The sequence below is a fragment of the Cervus elaphus genome, chromosome 18 (assembly GCF_910594005.1).
Source record: "Cervus elaphus chromosome 18, mCerEla1.1, whole genome shotgun sequence".
Taxonomy (NCBI): Eukaryota; Metazoa; Chordata; class Mammalia; order Artiodactyla; family Cervidae; genus Cervus; species Cervus elaphus.
The window spans coordinates 19,711,214-19,738,841 of NC_057832.1; the positions used below are offsets into that span (position 1 = coordinate 19,711,214).

General features: G+C 37.1%; 1 protein-coding gene across 8 annotated transcripts in view; it reads left to right on the forward strand.

Annotated features, from left to right (window-relative positions):
* The window catches only part of AKAP9 (A-kinase anchoring protein 9), a 164,533-nt gene that overhangs the window by 91,937 nt on the left and 44,968 nt on the right, over positions 1 to 27,628 (forward strand). For 7 of the 8 annotated variants that reach the window (XM_043872888.1, XM_043872890.1, XM_043872891.1 and 4 more), the window contains 5 exons: positions 1,163 to 1,387; positions 2,470 to 2,610; positions 3,012 to 3,115; positions 5,588 to 5,793; positions 13,341 to 13,567. In XM_043872888.1, the coding sequence (XP_043728823.1) occupies positions 1,163 to 1,387; positions 2,470 to 2,610; positions 3,012 to 3,115; positions 5,588 to 5,793; positions 13,341 to 13,567 (903 nt within the window). The remainder of the gene's footprint in view (positions 1 to 1,162; positions 1,388 to 2,469; positions 2,611 to 3,011; positions 3,116 to 5,587; positions 5,794 to 13,340; positions 13,568 to 27,628) is intronic. The other variant, XM_043872894.1, reaches the window with a different exon arrangement.

The window sequence follows — 27,628 nt, forward strand, 5'->3', positions numbered from 1 at the left end:
ATTTCCTTTTCCAGGAGATCTTCTCGACCCAGGGATTGAACCCGGGTCTCCCGCGTTGTAGGCAGACACTTTACCCTCTGAGCCACCAGGGAAAAGTGACTTTTAAAGTGTACGAATGAATGGCTTAATATTATTATTAGATAAACTGGTTGGATTCATAATATTTCTGTTTGTCTTACATATATTGTGCATGGTAAAACCTCACTGTAAGTTGTACCCACATTAATTTTCAGTCAATTCAAATTATTATACTATAATTTGGCAATATGTATGATAAAATATTTGCTTAATAGGATAATAATCAGAAGGAAAGAGCTGCCCGCTTACAATGATTTAAAGCATTCTCCTCTGTATATGTTAATACCCTCTACTTATTTATTAATGGAGGATCTGTACCTCAACTGTTTGTACCTTTAACAGAACATAGTAAATGCTACTTCTTTTAAAATTATCTTAATTCAAATTTTTTATTAATATTCATGACAGGTTATGTCTTTTTAGAAACATATTCAAATAAAATTGTCAACTCTTTTTGAAGTGCAAAACCCCTTTAACTTGCCAGCAACTGTTCCAGGCAGAATGATTTGTTTAAGTGTAGCTTTTCAGGACTTGTTGAAATCCAATAAGGTGTCGACTTCTTACAAGTTTGAGAAAGTGGAATACAAGGCTTTTATTTCCAAATAAACATTACTGAAGATTGTTTCTTATCAAGCAGTTCTCTACAGTACTCTAATGACCACTGCATAATATAAAGAGATAAAATTTCACATTTTGTAAATTAAATTTTAAAATAGAAGAATTCCATTTATATTTTTCCTCATAAAATGTCAAGAGGAATAATAGAGTTATTCATTATGAATAGGAGGAATCTTGAGTGTCTTTCGTTATTCTCCTCCTCCTTTTGATTTAGACTACATCTAAAATAACTGATAGTTATTTTGCTTTTGGAGAACAATATGTATAATAATAATTACCTTCACATTGATTTGAAATTATAAAGACAAATTTCTTAAATTATTTATTTTTTAGTTTAATAACGTGAAATTTAAAATGACATGCTTTGTGGGGTTAGTATTAGAATTATTTTCATATGTACTTAAAAAAAATCAGTGCTGACAGATTTCCACAAAATGTTTTACGGTTGAATTTTTAACTGTTATAGCTCCATGATGAGATTGTGGTATCAAGCCTGGACGCTTCCAGACAGCTGATGTTAAATGAGGAGCAGTTGGAAGACATGAGGCAGGAACTCGTCCGGCAGTACCAGGAGCATCAGCAGGCGACAGAGCTTTTAAGGCAGGCGCACATGCGGCAGATGGAGAGGCAGCGCGAAGACCAGGAGCAGCTGCAAGAAGAGATCAAGAGGCTGAATAAGCAGTTAGCGCAGGTATGGGACCAGGAGTCCCTTTCCTCCCCAGTTAAAAAGCAGTGTTCTTCATAGAGCTTTTTTTTTTTAAGTCAGAATTATTGCTGAGATCTGAATAAATACGAATATTTAACATCAGGAACAGACTCCACCAGTACAAGAGACTAAGATCTTGTTAAGGGTGCCTAACCCAACCTTGGAGAGCACTGTCTGTCTACCATTTGACTTATCTGCCCTTTTAAGCACTGAAAAAGTGGTTCTAAGGTTGCTTGTTTTTAACCATTCCATTGAGTACATATGTGGCAAGAGTACTTTGGCAGTTTGGGAAATTCTTTGTGCTGAGGTGCAGTTGATACTCAGTTTTCCCATTTTTATTTATAGATTTGTGAGTCTACCAATTGGCATCTCCATGGTTTACCTTTATCTATCTTTAATCTGTCTTTTTAATCGTGAATGGAAATCTGAAGTAGTATGTTTCTGGAACTTAATCCACAGAAACATCTCTTCTTGATTTGAGAAATGCAAATTTGCATAATATTCTTAACCACTTTCTTGACTAAATTTACATACTCCTTGGTATTTGGGAACTGAATTCTTATCAGTTGCTGTATGTAATATACTCACAAAATCATTGCAGAAAAGCAAATATTTATGTAAAAGTTCCTATAAAAACAAATTTATTCAATTTATTTTGAAAAGTTAAGCTAAAACCAAAGACAACAAAAGAGAACTCTTGAAGTATGCTTTCAGATACAGAATAATAGGAAACTTGGTAGTTGAACATAAGACATTTGGAAAAATTAATTTTGCTTTTCTTCATTGCATTTTGTGACTTGAAACTTCTGAATTTTCAATGCAAAACTGGCATATTAAAATAATATCAATTAAGCTGTAAAAATTCATGAATATTTAGGCCTTTTTTTTTAAGTTTTAAATTTTGCATTGAACTTGATATATGCTTTTAACCCCCTAATCATGGAATATGAATCAGGGTAGAACCAAGGCCTGTTGGTTCTAGCGGGTTAAAAGAAAATCTGCTTAATATTCCTGCCTTTCCCTTCTGTCGCAAACAATGTTCTCTCATGACCTTTTTTCTTATTCAGAGATCCTCAGTAGATAATGAAAACCTGATTTCAGAGAGAGAGAGGGTGCTTTTAGAGGAGCTGGAAGCGCTAAAGCAGCTGTCTCCAGCTGGAAGAGAGAAGCTGCGCTGTGAGCTCCGCAGCAGCAGTACGCAGACACAGGTAGTGTGGACTCGGCCCGCCCAGGGGCCGTGGGGCAGCAGTGCAGTGGCCTCTGTGTGTCTCTGTCGTTGTGTCAAATGTGTTTTTTTATAGGTCTGAGCTTAGCATATTTGTGACTGTTTGCATTGAAGGTAGGTGGAGTCAAGATGCCTTACGTTCCATTTAACAGTGATTTAGCAACCCAGTAACCGAACAAGCTTTACTGTCACATTATAGCATGCCTTTTTTTGATAATGCTAATCTCCTGATAAAATATAGTTAAACATTATTTCGGATAGTATCTGTTTTGCACGCAGAGGTTTCTTTTTCGCTTAATAGCAATATAAGAATGACATGCTATTTCCAAGATGACAGGTTTTCTTTCTGTCTTGTCCTCCCTACCTTTACGCACACTTAAACAGAATGGAAATGAAAACGAAGGAGAAGTTGAGGAACAGACCTTTAAAGAAAAGGTATTGGACAAAAAACCTGAAGAGGTGCCTCCTGAAATTGTGTCCAATGAAAGGTATACAGAATGTGTATTTTTTTCAATGTAAAGTGAATTGAAATAGTTGTTTTGGTGTTATAAACTTTGTCTTTATTTTTATCTCGTACATCTATTTTATTTGTACATTGTACTCTATATGTAAACAATGATCAGTTTTCTAACTTTAAATAGACAAATTTTAAAAAATCTCTTGTATGTAATTTTATTGGCTATTGAGCATGCACTTAACTCAATAAATGATAAGGCTGAGGTTATTTGGTTAGTGAACCTTTCTTGATTAATTTTATTCTGCTCACATGCCATTTTTTATCCTAAAAAACAAAATTGTACATGTCAGTTTATTCCTTCACTGTTCAGACATGCATTCAGTATAAGCCACCCCCTGGTTTATGACAAGAAAAAAATAAATGATTAAATATGATAGTATACATTTAACTTCTTTGATGCATTTACTGTATAACAGATGAGACTTATTAATCTATATCCCACTTTTATGGAGGAATAAATTCATGATCCGATGTTAACAAAACTTCCCTTACTTTGATTTCATAGAGATTCATGTAAAAATGAGAATAGTTACCCCACATTAATACTAAGGATTTTAGGTACAATATTTTAAAATCTGTTTTGTTCAAATGAAAAGAATTTCTTTAATTTTAAATTAAAATTAATACCTACTAACTTAATTTCCTCCTTTTCCAATTTCTGTTATTGTCAACCCTCTGTGTCCTCCTAACCTCCTTCCTCAGCTTGCATGGAGGAATTTGGCCCCTAAGATTTTGGCTTCCCCATTGGATCATCAGTATGGAACACAGTCAGTATGGAACTCAAACAAGAAAGACAGTGTACGAAAATTAGAGTTACCATGGCAATATAAAATAAACAAAATGTTTATTTTATATTATTTATCTCTAATTGGTATATTTTTAAAATTATACAGTGTTTACTTTTTAGGAATCTTTGTAGTGAGTGTTGATAAATGAGTATTCCTATTTATTTCTTTTTACCATCCTTTTATTTTGAATTATTTCTCTTATGTAGGAATATTTTCAAATTATCCTAGTCCTGGCGTTTTTGAAGCTTGACCAAAACCTGAGAAAAAACTAAAGAAATAAACCCTTTACTTACTTCCTACTAACTAAATTATTTAGAGTTTTATTTTTAATATCCCTCCTTATGTAACCAGAGAACTTGATCTCGGTGTAAAAATAGAACTGTCGTTTTCACTTGACAAATGCTGAAGGAAAATTGCTCCGTTTACTACTTTGTCTTAAAATAGTCACGTCATGTGCCTGTGAGAGCAAATACCCGTTAACCTGTTTGTTGGTGATCTCCCACAATGTGAAGCTGAAGAGAAAGTGTCTTAAGTCAGAGGACCTTTTCCCATGAAAGTCTCTTATTTTGTCTACGTGTATTAAATATATAGTTTGCCACCATAGTACCTTTGTTGAATTAAGCTATTAGACAAGAGAGTTTAGTTATTCAGAAGATTAATCAGATAACCTTCTGAATCACCATTTATGGAAGTATACTTTTTGACACATGAAGATGTTTGTGTTAAAGACAAAAGAAAGCTTGTAAAAAACACTTTGTCCAGGATAATCCCATTTTTGTTTTGTATATATATTTATGAGAGAGAGGAGGGAAAATGCCTAGAATGCTTAGGCATTAATATGTTAACCATGGTTATCTCTGAGGTGGGTGGGTAGGAGCATTTTTCTGATTTTTTTAAATAATAATGTATTGCTTATTAAAAGAGAGGGAGATGCACTATTAATTCCATTTGATTGAAAATAGGTTCCTTCTGCTGACTGAAATGAGTGTGGTATGTGTAACTTGAGAAGTTTCTGTCCCTGGAGCAGATATAATAATCAGCAGCCTGAGGTTTTCAACCTCTGGTGTTGGCAGATAGTGAGATTGTACTGTAGACCTTTATAAAAACAGGTCTCTGCCTATTTTTGTAATTTAACCATATAGATCATCACCATTAAGTTATAGAAACACAAACATTTTTCCTGGTGGAATTTTTGAATTTATTTTAGAATATGTTGCTCAACATGCCAAAAGATATTTTAAAGTTTAAAATATATAAGAGTAACCATGAGTTACCAGCTCAGTAACTTGCTTATGATTAGGTATTGTGCACACTTTTTGAAACTTAACTTTTGCATCTCCCTAAAATTTTCTTCTAATTTAGAAGCTGCTAGCTTAAAACTTTAGTTACTTGATTTCTTTCAGGTCAGTAAAATGCTGCACATTTTCAAAAACTAGTTGACTGATGAAAATTTTTCAGAAGAGAACAAATTTTATAATTTAACATAAATACAAAAAGCACTTCATTGTAGGTGCTACTGCATATTATTTTTAACAGGATCTTATGAAGTTTTACTTTTTAAGTCAGATGTTTTGTAGTGTATTTTTCTTTTGTAGACCTAAGTGTTTGCTTTAAAAAGATTAAACATTTTAATGAATGTTTCCTTACCTATACAGGTATGCACTCCAGAAAGCTAATAACAGACTTCTGAAGATCCTCTTAGAAGTTGTAAAGACAACAGCAGCTGTTGAAGAAACAATTGGTCGCCACGTCCTGGGTATTTTAGATAGATCTAGTAAAGGCCAGTCTTCTGCCAGCCTCATTTGGAGGTCGGAAGCAGAGCCACCAATAAAGTCTTGTGTCCATGAGGAACAGACAGGAGGTAAGTTTTATATGCTGTTGAAACTGTCATAATTATTTTTAATAAATCTTGCAGAGTTCAAGCACATTACTAGTGCTGAAAATATAGAAGAAAGAATACTATTTTCCAATAAAAATCCTCCAAACACAAATACACTAGAGCTAATCTCAAAACACCATTATTGTTTAGCATTTGCAAGTGGGTGTCTTAAAGTTGTCATTACACATATTCAGGGTTATTATTGTGCTACATAAATCAAAGACTGTTTAATTTCGCCACCAATAAAAGAAAAATTTCATATCACCACTCAAGACTCTTACCAATATTTACGTGGTATAAGCAATGTCCTAAAACCACCCTCTGAAGGAGAAAGTTTTTGTCATATGGGGAAAGATAGGGTCCAGCCACTTGAACCAGAAGATCAAGGCCTTCCTTCACTGCCATTCCATACCCAAGAACTTCTCCCCAGTTGGAGGCCAGTCATCTAAAACTAAAAATGCCAGTTATGCAATTTTTGAGAACATTCTGTTTTAAATTTCATGTAGAAAAATGAGAAGAAATTATTCCACTTAGAGAAAGTTTGCTTAATTACAGGTTGGCCACTTAATGTTTCTATTGCAGAGAAAAGCTTGGAGTTTTAACTAAAATTGATTTTAAAAACTTAAGTTGAATTCAAAGATAATTTTAAAAACTAATTTTAGTGAAGTCAGGTGAAATGATGCTGTAACTTTAAATTTTCTTTTCATTTGTTTCAAACTTTGTAGCAATTTTTTTTTTATTTCACTGTTGGTTAAGCTCTCAATCAAGGACTGTTTGTTTTCTGCATATAAATCTTGATGTATAGAGAAGAATTAGGTAAAATTTTCTTGATCTCATTGTAAAAGTATTTATCAAATCATGCTTTTTAAAAAAATAGTCATTTCATAAGCTCGTTTCACCTAACCATCTGGGAAAGGGGCACTTTGCTTTAAGACCTCCACCATATCCAAAAGACACTCTGAGGAATGTTTGGTACATGACAGAAAGTTTTTGTTTTTGTTAGCAGTTCTCCTAGACATTTCTCAAAGTGGTTGCTGAGGTGTTCGGCAAACGACATTTCTTAAAAGATAGCAAACTCACTTCCAGAGCAGTGCGCCCATAGTTATGAAAAGAAATAGATTAGTAATTTGACTCACGTGTAGAGGATTATGTTTACATTCCTTTTCTATGATAAAGCAGACCTAAGAGGACATCTGATCTACTGGCTTACTTTCTTGCATATATATGAAGTCGCTCAGTCGTGTCCAACTCTTTGCGGCCCCATGGACTGTATGTAGCCTACCAGGCTCCTCCGTCCATGGGATTTTCCAGGCAAGAGTACTGGAGTGGGTTGCCATTTCCTTCTCCAAGGGGATCTTCCTGACCCAGGGATTGGACCCAGGTCTCCCGCATTGTAGGCAGATGCTTTTATCATCTGAGCCACCAGGGGACTCACTTTCTTGCATAGTCCTCTAAATCTCTAAATATGAAATATATCTAGCTACTATTTTAAGATCTCCAATAATAGAGTAGTTTTTCAGTATAAGTAGTTTTATCAGTTCAGCTTTACAAACATTTATTGAAAAGTTGTTTGTTTTTTTTTGCTCTCTGCTTCACAACAATTCTCAGTCCAGTGAAGAAGGCATGGAAATTTCAATTCAAGGCAAAATAAAATCATGGTTCTTAATGTTTTATTTAATACTCTTTTCTACATGTTTGAATCGTTTAAGCCTTTTAAAATAATTATTTAATTATCAATATATTTTGAATGAATAATACTAAGATACAAGAGAAAAAAATTAGACCCACTATTAAGAAATATGGTATAAAGACTATTAAAGCAGAGATAAGAATTTTGCTGGTGTTAGAATGTATAATTTCCATTTAATCAGTTTATATGTTATTGTGTTGGCAATGATGTGGTAGTCTTGGTAACAAAATTAGGAAGATCACTAGTATCGTTTTGGGGCACTTAGATTCACTTTACATCTTGAAGGAAATACTGAATTTAAAGAATTTATAATTTAAAGCTGAGGAAAGAACAGTCTTTAAAATACTGATACCATGTTCCATATGTAAGGTTTTTTCCTGGTGTTTCTTCATATGTTTAATGGGAGTATTACTGTAAAAACTAAAATGAACTTCTGAAATAGTTATTTTGTATCTTATTTAATATAACAAAAAGTTCAGTTTTAATCTGATTATAAAACAACTGGTGGTAGTGGTTTGGTTGCGAAGTCGTGTCTGACTCTTGCGAGTCCATGGATTGTAGCTTACTGGGCGGCTCTGACCATGGAATTCTTCAGGCAAGAATACTGGAGCAGGTTGCTGTTTTCTTCTCCATAAAACAACTCTTGCTCTTCAATTTTTATATATGACTTTTTGTTGTGGGTAGTAGCACTTGTAATCTCTTTGCAGTTCTCAAGTCTAAACTTGTTTAGATTTTAGACATGTGTGGACTTGTTCACTCTCTAAAAAAAAAAAAATAATTGACTTGCTAATGTTTGCTTCCTCATGAGAGCAACCTAGTTTATGAAAGTGAAGGGAAATTTTGAGCGATTGTGGAATTGCTTGAACTTGAGTGAATATTAGACTAGTTGATAAAAATAAGTTTCCTTAGGACATACTGAAAGAAAATGTCCTGTAGGCCTACACTGTGATGGTTCAGTGGTAAAATACCTGTCCCTCCCCCTTAGAAGACCAGGGACTGAATCTTATTTGCTGCAGCTTTTTTTTTTGGAGCAATGCGTTGTTATAACAAGAATACTGGATTAGTAATGAGAACGTCCTTCTTCTAGCCCACTGTGGCCTTGGGCGAGTCTCTTACTCTCCTGAGGCTTCAGTTCAGTTTAGTCATCTGTCAGGTACAAAAAAAAATCAGACCAGAACCAGTGGTTTCCAGTTGGAGCCCTAGATATCTTCAGGCCAGGGCAGGGGACTGCTCTATCCTATCACGGGCCCTGCTTAAACTGAGAAGCTAATTGCTGTCGCTATGGAATGAACATGGTATAATCCACAGAATAAATGACTAAAGACTTTTTGGATAACTATCATCTACCATGTTTCAGATATAGGTCTGAGTGGTTGGCCAGTCTGACATCATGATTCTCTTCATCAAACTGATCATTCTGAGATTTCTACTGGCGTTTAATGAAATTGCCCTGCCAATTTATATCTTTCCTTCCAAAGACTGGTTATTATAAATATGATAAAAGTTTGATATTGTTCCCATTCCTGTATTTCATTGGAATAAATGAAGTTCTGTATCTTCATTGGAACATATTGAGATTATTTTTGTTTATATCTTCAAAATGTCATCAGTAAAGTACATTAAGCTGGTTCATATCTTCACCTTTATTAGGTACTTTAATGTATTTTTTTATTAGCTATTAAAAAACTAACATTCAGTGGCTTTTTATAAGCCACTTTTTCTTATATATCCTTTGTACTTTGTGTTTGAGAGTTCCTCCAATGTTATATATAGCATCTTCAGTTTTTTTCCTTACCACTGACTCCTCCTTTATACCCTAAAACTTGCTGGTATCTTCATAATATTACAGAAAAAATGATTTTTCTCAACTTTGCCCTCTCTGAAGATAAAGCACAACAAACGCTGTGAGAGATCAAAGCTGCTCTCTGTGCGGACAACAGTGACCTTCCAGTTGTCAAGTCCAGTAGCATCTCAGTTCTTGTCCTGTTTGACCTTCTAGACAAACAGGATCATTGAAGTCTCTTTTGAAACTGGAACATCTCTCTCCTGTCTTTCTCTGAGATTTTTTTACAGAGATTTTTTGTTGGCTTATTCTACACAGAGATGCCGACTGTGTGTCCTCCTCTCACTACATATTGCTCCTGGGGTAAACGTGGTTACTTCCAAGGTTCACCTCTCAGCTTTCTACAGATGACTCCCAAATTTCCAAAAGTTAACGTCTCTCCTCCATGTAGCCCATTAGCAGTTTAGACTAATCATTATTCATGCTTACTATACACACTTTCTCCTAATTTTTAATTATTTCTCTTAAAGACTCTTCCGTCGTCTGAGAGTCATCTAAGCTGGAAAAACCCAGTCATCTCTTACTGCTTTTCTGTCCTCCTTGTCTTACACATTCCGTTTTTTTCCAGCCAGTAACCAGCCCTCGTCCATCTTTATCATTTCTCATCTGAACAATTGAAATAGCTCTCCTACCAGACTCTTCTTTCCTAACCATTCCTTCTGCTTTGATATAGTTTGCTTCCTGATCCATAGAATTGATACTCCTACTCAAAAAATTATTTACTTCTCCATTATGTATAACAAAGCCCCCAGTTTCTTAAAATTTAAGGCCATTCACAACTTGGATCCAGCCTACTTTTAGCTACCTTTTCTCAGCTCTCTGTCCTACCTCATTCTTGCTTCTCCACGTTCTTTGACTCCACAAAGCCGTGACTTACCATCATTTCAGACCATCATCTTGCCTCAGATTTGTTAAATTGTCTGTATCCATTAAAAGAAAATGTCACTAGAATGCATTTAATTGCTCAGCTAAAGATGTGATATGTGTATTTTTAGTTTTAGCACCAATTGTAAGCTATTAATATTTCTTGCTTCATCAAAAATATCATTCATTTTTTAGGCTACATTAATTTTATTTAGTGACTTTGTAATATACATTATACAGTATCTGAACTCATTTTGAATTCTAAGGTCATTTTGAACTCATGAGTATTTATAAACTGTTAGTCCCTATTATCAATACATTCAGTTTTTATTTGATCACCGCCTCCTGCACAGTGTCATGAATCTCTGTCCATAGTTCTTCAGGCACTCTATCTATTAGATCTAATCCCTTAAATCTATTTGTGTCTTCCACTGTATAGTTGTAAGGGATTTGATTTAGGTCATACCTGAATGGTCTAGTGGTTTTCCCTACTTTCTACAATTTAAGTACAAATTTTGCAATAAGGAGTTCATGATCTGAGCCACAGTCAGCTCCTGGTCTTGTTTTTGCTGACTGTATAGAGCTTCTCTTTCTTCGGCTGCAAAGGATATAATCAGTCTGATTTCGGTATTGACTGTCTGGTTATGTGCAAGTGTAGAGTCTTCTCCTGTGGTGTTGGTAGAGGGTGTTTGCTATGACCAGTGCGTTGCCCTGCTTCAGTCAGGGCTCCACGGCCAAACTTGCCTGTTCCTCCAGTTTCCCCTGACTTCCTGCTTTAAATGCTGTGAAAGTGCTGCACTCAGTGTGCCAGCAAATTTGGGAAACCCAGCAGTGGCCACAGGGCTAGAAAAGGTCAGTCCCAAATTGCCAGTCCCAAAGGCAATGCCGAAGAATGTTCAAACTACCACACAGTTGCACTCATCTCACATGCTAGCAAAGTAATGCTCAAAATTCTCCAAGTGAGGCTTCAACAATACATGAACCAAGAACTGGTTCAAGCTCGATTTAGAAAAAGCAGAGGAACCAGAGATCCAGTTGCCAACATCCGCTGGATCATAGTAAAAGCAAGAGAGTTGCAGAAAAACATCTACTTCTGCTTTATTGACTACACCAAAGCCTTTGACTGTGGATCACAACAAACTGTGGAAAATTTCTTCCAAGAGATGGGAATACGAGACCACCTGACTTGCCTCATGAGAAATCTGTATGCAGGTCAGGAAGCAACAGTTAGAACCAGACATGGAACAACTGAGCGGTTCCAGATTGGGAAAGGAGTACGTCAAAGCTGTGTATTGTCACCCTGCTGTTTAATTTATATGCAGAGTACATCATGTGAAATGCCAGGCTGGATGAAGCACAAACTGGAATCAAGATTGCTGGGAGAGATACCAGTAACCTCAGATATGCAGATGACACCACCCTTATGGCAGAAAGTGAAGAACTACTAAAGAGCCTCTTGATGAAAGTGAAAGAGGAGAGTAAAAAAGCTGGCTTAAAACTCAGCATTCAAGTGATGAAAATATGGCATCTGGTCCCATCACTTCATGGCAAATAGATGGGGAAACAGTGACAGACTATATTTTCTTGGGCTCCAAAATCACTGCAGATGGTGACTGCAGCCATGAAGTTAAAAGTAAATTTGTTAACTTTTGCTGAGCGGCTAAGCACACAGCACATGTAATAGCAGGAGTCAGACACGACTTAGTGACTAAACCACCACCACTACATAAGAGCAAACATTTTAAGTCATCTTCTGGAATACAGTTTTGGGTTCTTCAGCCAGTGACTTATACAGAGGAGGTCCTTAGAGAACGCTGAATTGTCCTGATTTCAGATCTCGTGTCTGAAACTGCATCTGACATTTTTACTGCGTGAGATTGAGAGTCTTCCGTATGGCACCAGCTACTTCAGCAGAACATTTTAAAGAACAGCTCTTATTCTCCTGGGTGATTGTATCGAACTGAATGTTTACTCCAGGTGCCTTGGAAATTAAAATTCCTTCTGCTCTTAATTTGTTAACTTTGCACAGTAACTGATGAATATGTGCTACACATTAATAAAAGAACAGATAGTTCCTCTTCAGGAAATTTCACTGTTTGATTGTAGCAAGCTGCCACAGAGGAATACAGTATTCCATGGAAGTGATAAATAACCTGTGCTTTTATTTCAGTTTAGGGAAAACACTTACAAAGCTTTCTCTTCTGCCCATGTGACCTGAGTTTTTTTTTTTTTTTTTTTTGATTGAGTTTTCTTTGCATTAGAAAACAGGCCAGTGTGGAAGCATAAGGCCGCGACTTAGACTAGGACTGTCGGTCAGTCTGACCTCTTCCTGGTTTGCGAGCTGCATGCTCCGTTGCTTCAGTCGTGACTGAGTCTTTGCAACCCTTTGGACCCGTAGCCCTCCAGCTTCCTCTGCCCTTGGGATTCTCGAGGCAGGAATGCTGGAGGGGCTGCCTTGCCCTCCTCCAGGGGATCTCCCTGAACCCCTGTCTCCTGTGTCTCCTGCATTGCAGGCAGATTCTTTACCCACTGAGCCACCTGGGAGTGACCAGTTACAAAAAGGTCTTAGTCCCTTCTACTGTCTAGCCAAGCAGATGATGCTGCCCAGTATAGTGCTCAGAAATCAAAGTGTTTTCTCCACACAGAATCAAGCACTTCCATCTTCCCATACACTTGGAATATCCCATAGCACAGTGTTTTCCTTCTGTGTTGTTGTTTAAATATTTGTTTTCTCATTACACTTGTGTGTAATGCCCTTGAGGGTAGGAACCACATCTTGCCACCTACATATCTCCAAAACTTAGTAAACCCTACACGGTGGGCACTTAGTAAATATCTATTGAAAGGTATTTTAAAATTTTTTATCAAAGGAAAACTACTAACTCTCTTTTAAGTATTAATTTATGCAAAGCCCTATTAGCATAGTATTATTCTTCCCATTTTTATACCTGGTAGGTCATCAAATAATACTACATTCTGAATTTGCCTATTTTGTTTTGTTACAGTGTTATCTTAATAACACTTTGATTCCAGTGATTTCAAGTTTTAATTTGATTTTATTTTGTAATTTTTGTTTTTACTAAAATGATTCATTATAATTGATTTACACCTTCAAAATAATTCTGATTACAGATGAATCTATACCCTCTTATTCTGGAAGTGACATTCCAAGACATGACAGTAGCATGTGGTCCAAAGTAACTGAGGAAGGAACGGAGCTGTCACAGCGGCTCGTGAGGAGTGGCTTCACTGGACCTGAAATAGACCCTGAAAATGAAGAGCTTATGCTGAATATCAGCTCTCGACTACAAGCAGCAGTTGAAAAACTCCTGGAAGCCATAAGTGAAACTAGTAGTCAGGTAACCTCCTTATGTTGCTAATATACACTGAGTTTGAAGTAGGTTTTCTTTTAAGTTGAGGAACTACAACTAAATGTTTTCTCTCCTGCGTCTCACAGGAATCTAGTTTGGTTTCCCTTTAATAATTTGTTGTTTTTGTGACAACCAATACTGTATCAGTAGTCTTCTTTTCAAATGGTAAGGGTTAATATAATATACTGATAGAATCTTAAATTCTAAAATTCAGTGTTTTAATTTTCAGATTTTTCTAGACTCTTACTACACACTACCTTTTTGACATCAAAAGAGGTTTTAACTTTACCATTGTATGAAGTATTCCATTATAATATATATATTTATTTGAAGGAATAGTATACGGATATGCTAAAATAAACCATCTGCTCACACATGTCATAACAGTACTGTTAAATACAACAAATCAAGCCCACAACTTCTTCATGATTTTTGCATTCTTTTTACAAATATGATTAGAATACCTCACTTTACTACCTTTGTAGGTAATTAGAATGAGGGGCAGTTTCTACCTTCAAGTATTATTTTCATAGAACTTTCAAGAGTATATACCATTGTATTTATACCTTAACTTGCAGTTTTCCCTGTCTATAAAATGTTTACACCCTGTATTATAAGTGTCTCTTAAGTACTCTATGCAGAATTTTAAAAATTATTTGCTGTTTTAAAATGAACAAATTTCACGTATTTTTTAAAGATTTAATTTGCCTGTAGAATCGCAGCGCTCCTGTTAATGGGTGCCTCGTTGTCATCAGCTGCAGGGCCAGTGTTACTAACATTTTTCACCGATACCTTTATTCAGTGTGCTCTAAGTAATCCATGTGCATTTCAAACGGAAGGTGAGAAGCTGAAAGAATATGTTTGATCTCTTGTCTCTGCTGATGTCTGGGCTCCACTGATGCCACTTTTTTCCTTCAAGAAATCATTCTGTTTCTGCAGCAGCATTGACTATTAGATGTATCAAGTTTGACAAATATTGTTGTATATATTTTAATGCAAGATTCATTTATTTTTATGTTAAGTCAGTGGTTATACACTGATTTTTGAGTCATCTCTTATTTAGTGACCGTTGAAATAATTTGTTAACCACCTACTGTTTGGTTAACATCATTATCAATCCGTTATTCTTTTTTTTTCCCTCTGGGTAATTTGCTACTGGCATTAAACTAAGAAGGCATTATCAAAGCAATATATATTTCCAATGAAATATTTAACCTCCTAATAGTTTTCGGCTATTAGAGTTTTCCTCAGATTCATTCTTCTTTGTTGGAATACAGTCTCAATTTTCTTCTGTGGCAGAGTCTGGGCTCTGTCTTTGAGAGCAGGAGAACCCTAACATTACCACACATTGCAGTGAGAATTGACTGATTGGCCAGTGGAATATATCTTCATGTATCTACTGTTAAACTTCCGGATTGTACCTTGATTGTCTGAACAATCTAAAGTACTCATATGCAGTTAAGTGGGTCTCAGAAATGTTTTCATAGATAAATTCTGGAGATAGAAATATGATATAGTATAGAAGAAATTGTTTTGTTTGGGTAATTTTTTGTTTTTCTGAAGCTTGCTTTACATATGGATTGAAAAACCTTTATTTCAGTAACTCATAAACTTTCCTGAGCATCCGCAAAGAACTAAAAAAACGTGTGGTATTCCTGAAAACTCAAATCTTTGTATATTTACAAACAGGAAGGATGACTATTTACACAAAGAATGATAGGGGTCCCATCTTCACCATAATCACAATGAGTTATTTTTCATTCTCAACATTCTGAGTGCTGTTAAGGAAATGGCATCAATTAAAACCAGCCTCACGGTGTTATTAACTTGACAAGACATTAAATTATACTTTTGTATCAAATAATTATGTTTATTACATTTTTTATCAGCCTCAGGTGTAGCCAACTCAAGCTCAAGCATTGAAATTATGAATGCAGCTACAGTTTAAAGATACATATTTTCTACTAAGTTTTGATATCTTTTGAAGTCTTTAACAAAACTAACCTAAGTGCTGGGTTTGGCTTTCTTTTAGAATGCTTATGTGTAAGCCGCTTAAACAACATGCTGCTCTACTAAGTCAGCTGCGCCACTCTAAGCATTTTCAGCTGTTATTTTTCAGCACTTCTAATGCTTGAATGTGTATGCATCATAATTATTTATTTTATTCTGTGAAAGTTATGTAGTAGAGATAATTCTGTACTGAATTTCCACATGATCCTTTTTTTTTTATTTCAGCCACATTGGTATTTAACTTCTGTATTTATCGTTTATGCCATGAAAACAGCTGTTAATGCTTTTCCTTTTTTGACCACTATTAAATACTCTGACCTCAGTCTTGAGCTCTGTTAATGCTTTTGCTACTACCTGATACCCATTGTGATTTATGGACAGGCTAGTTAATGCAGTATATTTGGCGTTTGACAAGCTCCATGGGTAAATAGACCAGGGTAAATAAATCAGAAGTGATGAGTGGTTGGACTTGTTTTTTCAGGCTACTGAAGAGAAACGTTCCCATGATTCATTAACACTGTCAACAGGCAAGCGTGGGAGATCCACCTGAAGCACTGTTTCCCAGGCTAAGGTTACTGCTTATCAAATGAGCTTATGTGACCAGGGCGGGCCCTTTGAGGTGCATTAGGAGCCTGGTTATTCTCAGTTTGTTAAGTACTAAAGCAGCGATATGTCATGTAGATTTTTTTGTATCTTTTTAGTTAAAATATTGCTGAATAGAGCACAGAAATTTTGCCTAGATCAGTAAGTAGTCCCCAGTGTGCAGTTTCCAAAGCAGCAACACAAGCATCACTAAAGACTTGCTCGAAGTGTAAATTCTCAGCCCCTGCCTGAGCCTTACTGAGTGATGGAGCCCCAGAACCTGTGTTTTCACAAGTCCTTTAGGTGACACTGATACAGACTAAAGTTTGAGAACCACGACTTAGGAATTATTATCATAGCCACATTATTCTCGCAGAATTCTGAATAGTTCTAATAATAACCTGTTATATAAAAAGATTGAAGTAGCTATTGATGTTTAATGTAAAAATTAGATAGTTCTTAGATGAGTTACATTTTTAAAGCAGTGGGAATGAAACTTTGAAAATTTTTCTTTAAATTTAGTTCAGTTACTGCTTTTCCATGAGAGACGTTTAAAGACATTGACTTCATGATATTCTCATTAATAACTAAAATTATTTTGAACGTGATGAATATTTTTACCAATTATTTTAACTCCAAAATAATGGATAGTTGTCTTTGTGAAATGACTAGTATTCTATTTCCCTTTTAATGAGGCATTATTTGATTCTTCTTCATAATGGAATATTTCCCTTTTACCTTGATTTTTTTTTTAAACTTGTCATAAAAATCTAAAACAGCCGACACTGCTATGGCACCTTTTTGCAGTGAAAGAGACTTTCAGGTAAATAGCTCTGCATAGGGTACCCTGAGACTAGAAAAAAGAGAGCAGCGTCTGAAAGTTTGGGGTGAGGTGAGAACAAGTACAGCTTGTTGGCGGGCATGAGCTTTGAGAAGAGTCACTCATTCATCATCATGGAGCACCTTGTATATAATGGTTGCTCTTCTGAGTACTGGAAGTACAGCATTGAAGAAAATGAACAAAGTCTCTAGTCTCATAGAGCTAACGATATACTGGTGGAGCCTGATGATAAATAAACACTGTATGCCAGATGGTGATACCTGCTGTGAAGAAAAATAAAATAGGAGAGAGAGAGCGTGATGGGGGAGAGGACATTTTACATAGGAAAGTTAAGGACGACCTCTCTGGTAGTGTGACAGTCAAGCAGAGACAGCCGGTAGGTAAGTTGGGAAAGAATGTTTCAGGCAAAGGAGTAGTGAGTATAGGCCCTGGAGTGGTCTGGTGCTGCTTCTCTTTATGGCTGACAGAAGCCCATGCAGACGAAACTGAAGAGTGGGGAAAGTATGGGAGCCAAGGTCAGGGTGATACCTGCGGACTGGAGCACATGGAGCTTGGAATTTAATTCATAATGAGATGTGGAGTCTTTGGGTACAATTTTTTAACTTGTTATTTTGAAGTTATTTTATTTTTTATAATTAAAAATTTTTTTTATTTATCCTTGGCTGTGCTGGGTCTTTGTTGCTGCGAAGGCGTTTCTCTGGTTGTGGCGAGTAGGAGCTGCTCTCTCTTTTTGCTCTGCACGGCCTTCTCACTGTGGTGGTTTCTCTTGTTGCGGAGCATGGGCTGTAGGGTGGATGAGCTTCAGTAGTTGCAGCATATGGGCTCAGTACTTGCAGTTCCCAGGCTCTAGAGCAGAGGCTCAGCGGTTGTGGCTTAGTTGCTCCGCGGCATGTGAGACCTTCCCTGATCAGGGATTGAACCCGTGTCTTCTGCATTGGCAGGCAGACTCTTTAACCATTGAGCCATCAGGGAAGCCCTTGAAATAATTTTAGACTTACAGAAAAGATGCAAAAATAGTACCAAGTGTTCCCATGTGCTTTTCACTCAATTTTCCCTAATGTTAACATCTTGTGTAACCATAATTATCAAACCTTAGAAATGAAAAGTGGTGCATCACTATAAACTATAAGCTGTTTGGATTTTACCAGTTTTCCCACTAGTGTCCTTTTCTGTTCTAGGATCTATTCCAGAATCCCACCTTGCATTTATTGTCATGTCTTTTTCTTCTCCAGACTGACTATTCCTGAATCTTGCTTTGCCTTGCATGACCTTGACATTTGAGAAGAACTGGCCAGTTACTTTGTAGAATGTCCCTCAATTTGATTTTGTCTGATATTTTCTTATGATTATATGAAGCGTATGCATTTAAAAAGAATACCACAGGACGAATGTGCCCTTCCCTATGTACCAAATTCAGAGGCACACATCTTACTACTAGTGCTGTTAATCTCCATTACTTGTGGTATCTGCTGGGTTTCCTCATTCTATTATTATTTTCCTCTTGTAATTAATAAATATTTTGGGAGAAGTACTTTGATACTATGCAAATATCCTGTTTCTCTTTAAACTTCTGCCCACTAGTCTTAGCATCCATTGGTAGATCTTGCCTGTACCGTTGTTACTGTGATGTACTAGTGGTGATTTTCGATCATCATTCATCGTTCTTCATTTATTGATTGGAATTTTTCTGTAAGAGCTATTTCTTCACTCACATTTATTTTAACTAATCAGGCCTCGTATGGACTCATAGCTATTCATTTTTTCAATGGGTTATCTATAATCAAATACTGTAATAGTTCTGTTTTGGCTTTGACATGAAGAGTTCTTTCAGGTTGGCTCTTGGGGAACTTTCATAGTGCTTCCTCCTTTGAACATTCACAGTATCAGTCTCTAGGCCCATCTTGTATTTTCCCTTCCCAACCCTGGAATCAACCCCTTCTCCAGGGGAGTTTTATTTTATTAGAAGTTCCCTTTATTAGAGAATGATACTTTGAAACCAAGACCTGGATGCTATATGTGCTTATTGTTAGTAAGGTGTCATGGTCCTCTTAGCAGACAGTTTGAAAAACAGTTTGCATCTATTTTTTTTCTGTTTCTGTTTGTATATATAATAAAAGTATAAGTTCATTCTGACACCTCCAGTTCCCAACTACTACCACAGCATTCTTTCTACCCTCTCCCCTTTCCTTTGTAACTTTGTTCTCCAAAGATGAGAGACCAGGCTCTCATTATCTATAGTAGTTTTACTTACTTGTTAACCATGTATACCTATAAAGTAATTTCATACCCATATATACCCATAAAGTAATTTTGCAGTTGCTAACATATACCCCTGGGAGAAACAGTTCTACTAACTAGAGTACAATATTTGTGTATAGTACTGTTTTTGATAAGATGGTTGGATGGCATCACTGACTTGATGGACATGAGTTTGAGCAAGCTCTGGAAGTCAGTGATGGACAGGGAAGCCTGGCGTGCTGCAGTCCATGAGGTTGCAAAGAGTTGGATATGACTGAGAGACCGAACTGACCTGACTGACTTTTTTTGTCTTTAGCCTTACAGTAAAGAAAGTACTGTTTTTCAGAGTATTTTAAGTTAAATCTTTTCTCCCTACCCCTGAAGTGTGGGTTTCTTGTTCATTTTTAGTGCAATTATGATCATTTGTTCCAGTTTTTATTCCAGTTTGGGTTCCCTGACACTTTGGTTAATTTTTTAAAAATTTTACATACAATAAATTTCATTTTGTGTGTAGACAGTTCTTTTGGTTGTGACAGATGTGTAGAGTTATGTAACTACCACCACAAACATACAAAATAGTTCCGTCTCCCCAAAATTTCCTGGTGCTCCTCCATTCTTTCATAGTCAGCCCCTCCTCCACCTCCTGTTCTTGGCAACTACTAGCTACTTTCTGTCCCTGTAACTTTGCCTTTTCCAGATTGTCATAAATGAAATCATGCATTATGCATTCTTTGGGTCTGCTTTCATTGTCCTAACAAAATGCATGTAGGATTCATCTATGTGTGTTAATTGTTTGTTTCTTTTGAGAGCCGAAGAGTATGAACCAGTTTGTTTATCCAAAGGACATATAGGTTGTTTCCAGCTTTGGGTCATTAGAGATTTTTTCAGTAACTGATCTCACTTACATTTTTCAAAAAGATCACTTTGACCACCCTGTTAAATAGAGACTGAGGGGATAGAGGGGTGCAGGGCAGAAGCATAGAAACCAGAGAACTTGCTCAGGCTTATAAGTTAGGTGTAAGTTAGAAACTGAAGCCAGGCAGACTGACTTCAGAGTCCATGCTCTTGACAGGCACTTTTTCTGCCCTTTGGAAATGAAAGGAGTGAATCATTCTGTCAGTTATTGCTGGCAGGTCAACTTACAGCCTGAGGAGTGGATTCTGAAATCTAATGCAGGTGGTTGAAGGTGGGTGTGTGAGGGGAGCACGTTGCTTACTTGACGAGAGCAAGTTTAGTGAAGTCAGTCAGTTCAGTTGCTCAGTTGTATCTGACTCTTTGCGACCCCATGAACCGCGGCACGCCAGGCCTCCCTGTCCATCACCAACTCCTGGAGTTTACCCAAACCCATGTCCTTTGAGTCGGTGATGCCATCCAACCATCTCATCCTGTGTCATCCCCTTCTCCTCCTGCCTTCAATCTTTCCGAACATCAGGGTCTTTTCAGATGAGTCAGCTCTTCGAATCAGGTGGCCACAGTATTGGAGTTTCAGCTTCAACATCAGTCCTTCCAGTGAACACCAGGACTGATCTCCTTCAGGATGGACTGGTTGGATCTCCTTGCAGTCCAAGGGACTCTCAAGAGTCTTCTCCAACACCACAGTTCAAAAGCATCAATTCTTTGGTGCTCAGCTTTCTTTATAGTCCAACTCTCACATCCATACATGACCACTGGAAAAACCATAGCCTTGACTAGATGGAACTTTGTTGACAAAGTAATGTCTCTGCTTTTTAATATGCTGTCTAGGTTGGTCATAACTTTTCTTCCAAGGAGTAAGCATCTTTTAATTTCATGGCTGCAGTCACAATCTGCAGTGATTTTGGAGCCCAGAAAAATAAAGTCAGCCACTGTTTCCATTGTTTCCCCATCTATTTGCCACAAAGTGATAGGACCAGATGCCATGATCTTAGTTTTCTGAATGTTGAGCCTTAAGCCAACTTTTTCACTCTCCTCTTTCACTTTCACCAAGAGGCTCTTTAGTTCCTCTTCACTTTCTGCCATAAGGGTGGTGTCATCTGCATATCTGAGGTTATTGATATTTCTCCCAGAATCTTGATTCCAGCTTGTGCTTCATCCAGCCTGGCATTTCCCATGATGTACTCTGCATATAAGTTAAATAAGCAGGGTGACAAGATACAGCCTTGACGTACTCCTTTTCCTATTTGGAACCAGTCCATTTTTCCATGTCCAGTTCTAACTGTTGCTTCCTGACCTGCATATAGGTTTCTCAAGGGGCAGGACAGGTGGTCTGGTATGCCCATCTCTTTCAGAATTTTCCACAGTTTGTTGTGTTCCACACAGTCAAAGGCTTTGGCATAGTCAGTAAAGCAGAAATAGATGTTTTTCTGGAACTCTATTGCTTTTTCAGTGATCCAGCGAATGTTGGCAATTTGATCTCTGGTTCCTCTGCCTTTTCTAAAATCAGCTTGAACATCTGGAAGTTCACGGTTCATGTATTACTGAAGCCTGGTTTGGAGAATTTTTAGCATTACTTTACTAGCGTGTAATATGAGTGCAATTGTGCAGTAGTTTGAGCATTCTTTGGCATTGCCTTTCTTTGGGATTGGGATGAAAACGGACCTTTTCCAGTCCTGTGGCCACTGCTGAGTTTTCCAAATTTGCTGACATATTGAGTACAGCACTTTCGCAGCACCATCTTTCAGGATTTGAAATAGCTCACCTGGAATTCCGTCACCTCCACTAGCTTTGTTCATAGTGATGCTTCCTAAGGCCCACTTGACTTCACATTCCAGGATGTCTGACTCAAGTGATCACACCATCATGATTATCTGGGGTGTGAAGATCTTTTTTGTATAGTTCTTCTGTATATTCTTGCCACCTCTTCTTAATATCTCCTACTTCTGTCAGGTCCCTACCATTTCTGTCCTTTATTGAGCCCATCTTTGCATGAAGTAATGAAGGTGAAATCGTAATTCAAGGGAAAAGGAGTCTTTTAAGGAAAAGACTTACTAGTGGAAACTAAGTGGGTAGGTCAAGAAGGAAATTTGTGTCAGAGGGCATAGCATGTTGACATAAGCCAGCATGATGTGTTTGAGGATAGTGGGTCGTTTTGTGTTAAGAACATCCAGGATGGGATGTGGGGAGCAGAGAGTAGAGGATTGTAGCAGTCAGCACAGTGTCCCTTGAGGGCTGAGTTGAAAAGTTTTAAGTTTATGCTGAAAAGTGTGGGGAATCACTGAGATATTTTTGGTAGAAAAATACTCTCAGATTTGTGTCTTATGGGGATTTCCTCTGGTAGCAATGTGGTGGATAGATGGGCAGAAAAAGAATGAGGAGAGATGCTGAATGTGCAGAAACAGGAGACTCTTAGTTAAAATATTCCAAGTGAAAAGGGTAGAAATCAAGTTAGGGCAAGAGGGAAGTGATTTTAAAACTTGTAGGAAATTGAATTTGATAGAAATTGGGGTGACTTTGGATGTAGGGGATAAGGAATGGAAGAGGAAAGAAACCACACGTAGATCCTTGACCAGCTCAGTTATTGGTATATTTCATTTACTGAGTTGGGGGATATAAAAGAAATGAATAATGAGTGCAGTTTTAGAGTGCATAGAGGGAAAAGATACTCTCTAGAGTCTAGAGTTTGGGAGACTAGATTAGAAGTTGGCATCACTTTTAAAGACATATAAAATTATGGTTTTGAAAAGTGTAGAGAACTAAATTTTTGTACTGGTAGAGTGCTGAGATTTAAAAGGGAATAAAGGTATATCAATCTACAAAAGAGATTGAGAGAAGGAGCAAGGAAAATCAAGAGGATAATGTCTTTTTTTGTTTTTAGAGAATAGTGTCTTAAAAGCCAGATGAGGAGTGATTTTCCATAACTGTCAGATACCATGGAAAGGTAATGAATGCTGAGAATTTAGTGTCCATTGGATATTTCAGTATAAGTGTCATCAGTGACCTTCATGAGAACAGTTTTGTGGAGTTGATAGAGGAGGAATTCACAGTTCAGACAGTTACAGAAATGGAGCTGGAGAAATAGAGACAGCAATTTCTTGACATCTGGCTGTGAAGAAAACAAAACAGTTGAAAGGGGCAGGATACTTTTTTAAAGTTCAGATGTTTATGTTGAGTAGCCATGGAAAAGTAGAATATGCGGGTTGGAGGGAATGGGCCTTGTGAAGCCAGATCATTGGGGTGGGAGAAGGTGGAATCCAGGACACAAGGGGAACATGTGGCCTTTGGGTCAGAGGGATTAAACTGCGTTTAAGATGGCGAGAGAGTTATTGTCTGGGATTGTGGGCCTTTGTTTGGTGTTGGGGAGGAGTTTCAATGAAAACGCCCGAACGTATAAGTAAATATTTTCAAATATTCAAGGTCCTTTCTTTCCTTTTTTTTAAAAACTGGCTTGGTTTTATGTTATATAACTTTACTGGAAAATCGTAATTAAGCCTTATACTTAGCTTTAAGTTTGGAGACTGCTTTAGGTTCCATGGGCTTCCCAGGTGGCTCAGACAGTGAAGAATCTGCCCGCAGTGTGGGAGACCTGGGTTCAGTCCCTGGGTTTGAAGATCCCCTGGAGGAGGGCATGGCAACCCACTCCAGTGTTCTTGCCTGGAGGATCCCATCGACAGGAAGCTGGCAGGCTACAGTCCATGGAGTTGGAAAGAGTTGGATATATCTGAGCAACTAACATTTTCACTTTCACTTAGTTTCCATAGATGTATCTTGCTTTAATAAAATAATAAGTAATCATTTTCCTTATGAAGTATCAGGATGTCTACCTTTATAGTCTGATTTCATAGTATCTGTGAGGAATGTTTTGCTTTATGTATTAGATTTCACAAGTGATTTGCCCCATGGTATGTCCAAATCCATGTAATGATATATTTTCCGTGATGGATTTCACTTCTCTTTTGCCGAGACAGGCTACCATACATATATTCAGGATTGTATTCAACCTATTATAGTTCCTGTTGGTTAGGATAATTTTGTTTTTGGTTTTTAATCATTTGTGTTAAAGTCAGTCTTGGTTTGGTTTTGGTTTTTTGGCCATGCTGTGCAGCGTGTGGGGTCTTAGTTCCATGACCAGGATTGAACCAGTGCCCTCTGCTTTGGGGTCACTCAGTCTTTTTTTTTTAGAGATTTGAGTTTTATTTTATTTTTTTTTTTTTCATTTATTTTTATTAGTTGGAGGCTAATTGCTTTACAATATTGTAGTGGTTTTTACCATACATTGACATGAATCAGCCATGGATTTACATGTGTTCCCCATCCTGATCCCCGCTCCCACCTCCCTCTCCATCCCATCCCTCTGGGTCTTCCCAGTGCACCAGCCCTGAGCACTTGTCTCATGCATCCAACCTGGGCTGGGGATCTGTTTCACACTTGATAAATATCCATGTTTCAATGCTAGTCTCTTCAGATCATCCCACCCTTGCTTTCTCCCACAGAGTCCCAAAGTCTGTTCTGAGCATCTGTGTCTCTTTTTCTGTTCTGCATACAGGGTTATCATTACCATCTTTTTAAATTCCATATATATGCGTTAGTATACTGTACTGGTGTTTATCTTTCTGGCTTACTTCACTCTGTATAATGGGCTCCAGTTTCATCCATCTCATTAGAACTGATTCGAATGTATTCTTTCTAATGGCTGAGTAATATTCCATTGTGTATATGTACCACAGCTTTCTTAATCCATTCGTCTGCTGATGGGCATCTAGGTTGCTTCCATGTCCTGGCTATTATAAACAGTGCTGCAATAAACATTGGGGTGCACGTGTCTCTTTCAGATCTAGTTTCCTTGGTGTGTATGCCCAGGAGTGGGGTTGCTGGGTCATATGGCAGTTCTATTTCCAGTTTTTTAAGGAATCTCCACACTCGAAGAGCCAAAGCAATCTTGAGAAAGAAGAATGGAACTGGAGGAATCAACCTGCCTGACTTCAGGCTCTAGTACAAAGCCGCAGTCATTAAGACAGTATGGTACTAGCACAAAGACAGGAATATAGATCAGTGGAACAAAATAGAAAGCCCAGAGATAAATCCACGTACCTATGGACGCCTTATCTTCGACAAAGGAGGCAAGAATATACAATGGGAAAAAGACAACCTCTTTAACAAGTGGTGCTGGGAAAACTAGTCAACCACTTGTAAAAGAATGAAACTAGAACACTTTCTAACACCATACACAAAAATAAACTCAAAATGGATTAAAGATCTAAATGTAAGACCAGAAACTAGAAAACTCCTAGAGGAGAACATAGGCAAAACACTCTCCGACATAAATCACAGCAGGATCCTCTATGACTCACCTCCCAGAATATTGGAAATAAAAGCAAAACTAAACAAATGGGACCTAATGAAACTTAAAAGCTTTTGCACAGCAAAGGAAACTATAAGTAAGGTGAAAAGACAGCCTTCAGAATGGGAGAAAATAATAGCAAATGAAGCAACAGACAAAGGATTAATCTCAGAAACATACAAGCTACTCCTGCAGCTCAATTCCAGAAAAATAAATGACCCAATCAAAAAATGGGCCAAAGATCTAAACAGACATTTCTCCAAAGAAGACATACAGATGGCTAACAAACACATGAAAAGATGCTCAACATCACTCATTATCAGAGAAATGCAAATCAAAACCACAATGAGGTACCACTACACACCAGTCAGGATGGCTGCTATCCAAAAGTCTACAAGCAATAAATGCTGGAGAGGGTGTGGAGAAAAGGGAACCCTCTTACATTGTTGGTGGGAATGCAAACTAGTACAGCCACTATGGAGAACAGTGTGGAGATTCCTTAAAAAACTGGGATCAAAAAAAAAGAAAAAACAGCTGGGATCATGGAGTCTTAACCGCTGGACCACCGGGGATGTCCCAGGTTGGGATAGCTGTTGTTGGACTAGGAGTAAAAGTGCTCAGAGGTTACTCTCAAGCCCTTAGAAAGTTAATGTATTTAACCTTGTCTTTATTTAGTAGTCTGTGGTTCTGCAGAAAAGTTATCTGTGAGAGTGTGGTTTCAGATTCTTGATTTTTGGATCAAGTACAAATAGGAATCAGTCTGTTCTGTGGGAAATAGTCTTTTAGCAATTAAAGTTTTCTAGAATCCAGAAGTAGTTTAGAGCCGGAGGAGATTATTTACCAAGAGATTCCTTTAGGTGTTAGAAGAAAACAATGAATGAGAAATTTACTACCAAAGAAAGATTTTTATTATAGGTAACTCTCATGAACTTATAAATAATAATTTTTTAGAATGATGGAACTTAAGGTACATATTTCTATATTTTTTCTAAAAAGGAGCCTTTTTCTGAGGATGAAACAGTAGTAATGTTAAGATTTTGTTTTGTCATTTTGTTATGACAAAAAAACGAACCATTTTGTTACATTTTAAACATAAGCTATACTAAAGTGTTGAAATACATTTGCTGTTAGGTGTTGCTCCTCTTGTGCATTTTATAAGCATCAGTCAGGGCTCTGTCAGGGTATTGTAGCCAGGATTTAGTATCTCTTAAAGAGCTTAGAAAAATAAAATAAATACAAAAGAGAGCAACAGAAGTGTTTTACAAGTTGAGGGAAATATTTCTGGGGAAAAAAGTTAAATGACTTGACATTGTACAATTAAAGTAAAGCTAAACATAACTCTGTTCCACAGATTAATAGCCTTCAAACATATATTGCAAATCTTAATTACCTGAAACCAGGGAATGATGAGCTAGTCTAGAAAATTAAAAGGGTGGCCTCTTAAAAATTGAAATTATTTTAACTGTTTTTGATTGCAAAGGGTGTTTTGTGCTTTCTAAAATTTCAAGAAAAAGAATATATTGTTTGAATTATTCCAATTCAAGTCACCTATCTGAACATCAATATATGTAATATACCATCTGTTAATATGCTGTTTGGGGGAGAGCTGTTTTGCACTCTCTTACAAACATACTGTTATTTGAATTATTTTAATTCAGGGTCACCTTTCTGAACATGAATCATGCCATCAGTTAATGTACTCTTGTTGTGAGGGCCGTTTGCCCCATTCTGAGTCATCTTAATCTGCTGCTTTTTTGAGGTTTTTTTTTTCCTCCTAGTTTTTCTCTTTTTTCTTTGTAGTTAGTTCTTCCCTTGACCTAAATATTTCTTTTTATAAAAGGATATGTCTTACTTTCAGGGTTTTTTTTTTTTTTTCTTCAAATAAAGAGAAGTTGGGCACCAGATTATCAAAGTAAACTGTAATTTGCAGAAGGAGCTGAGAAAGAGTATTTTGAGAGGTGTTTGAAATGCCGAGCAAGGGTCCAGCCAGTTCATAAAGCTGAAAATCTAGGATATTGGTGATTTTGTAACTGCTGAAGCCCCAAGAAAGTCAGATTCAGCTGCATCAGTTGTCGGGCTGTATCTCCCTCTGGTACAGATGTTAAGGTGTCTTCTCAAAACT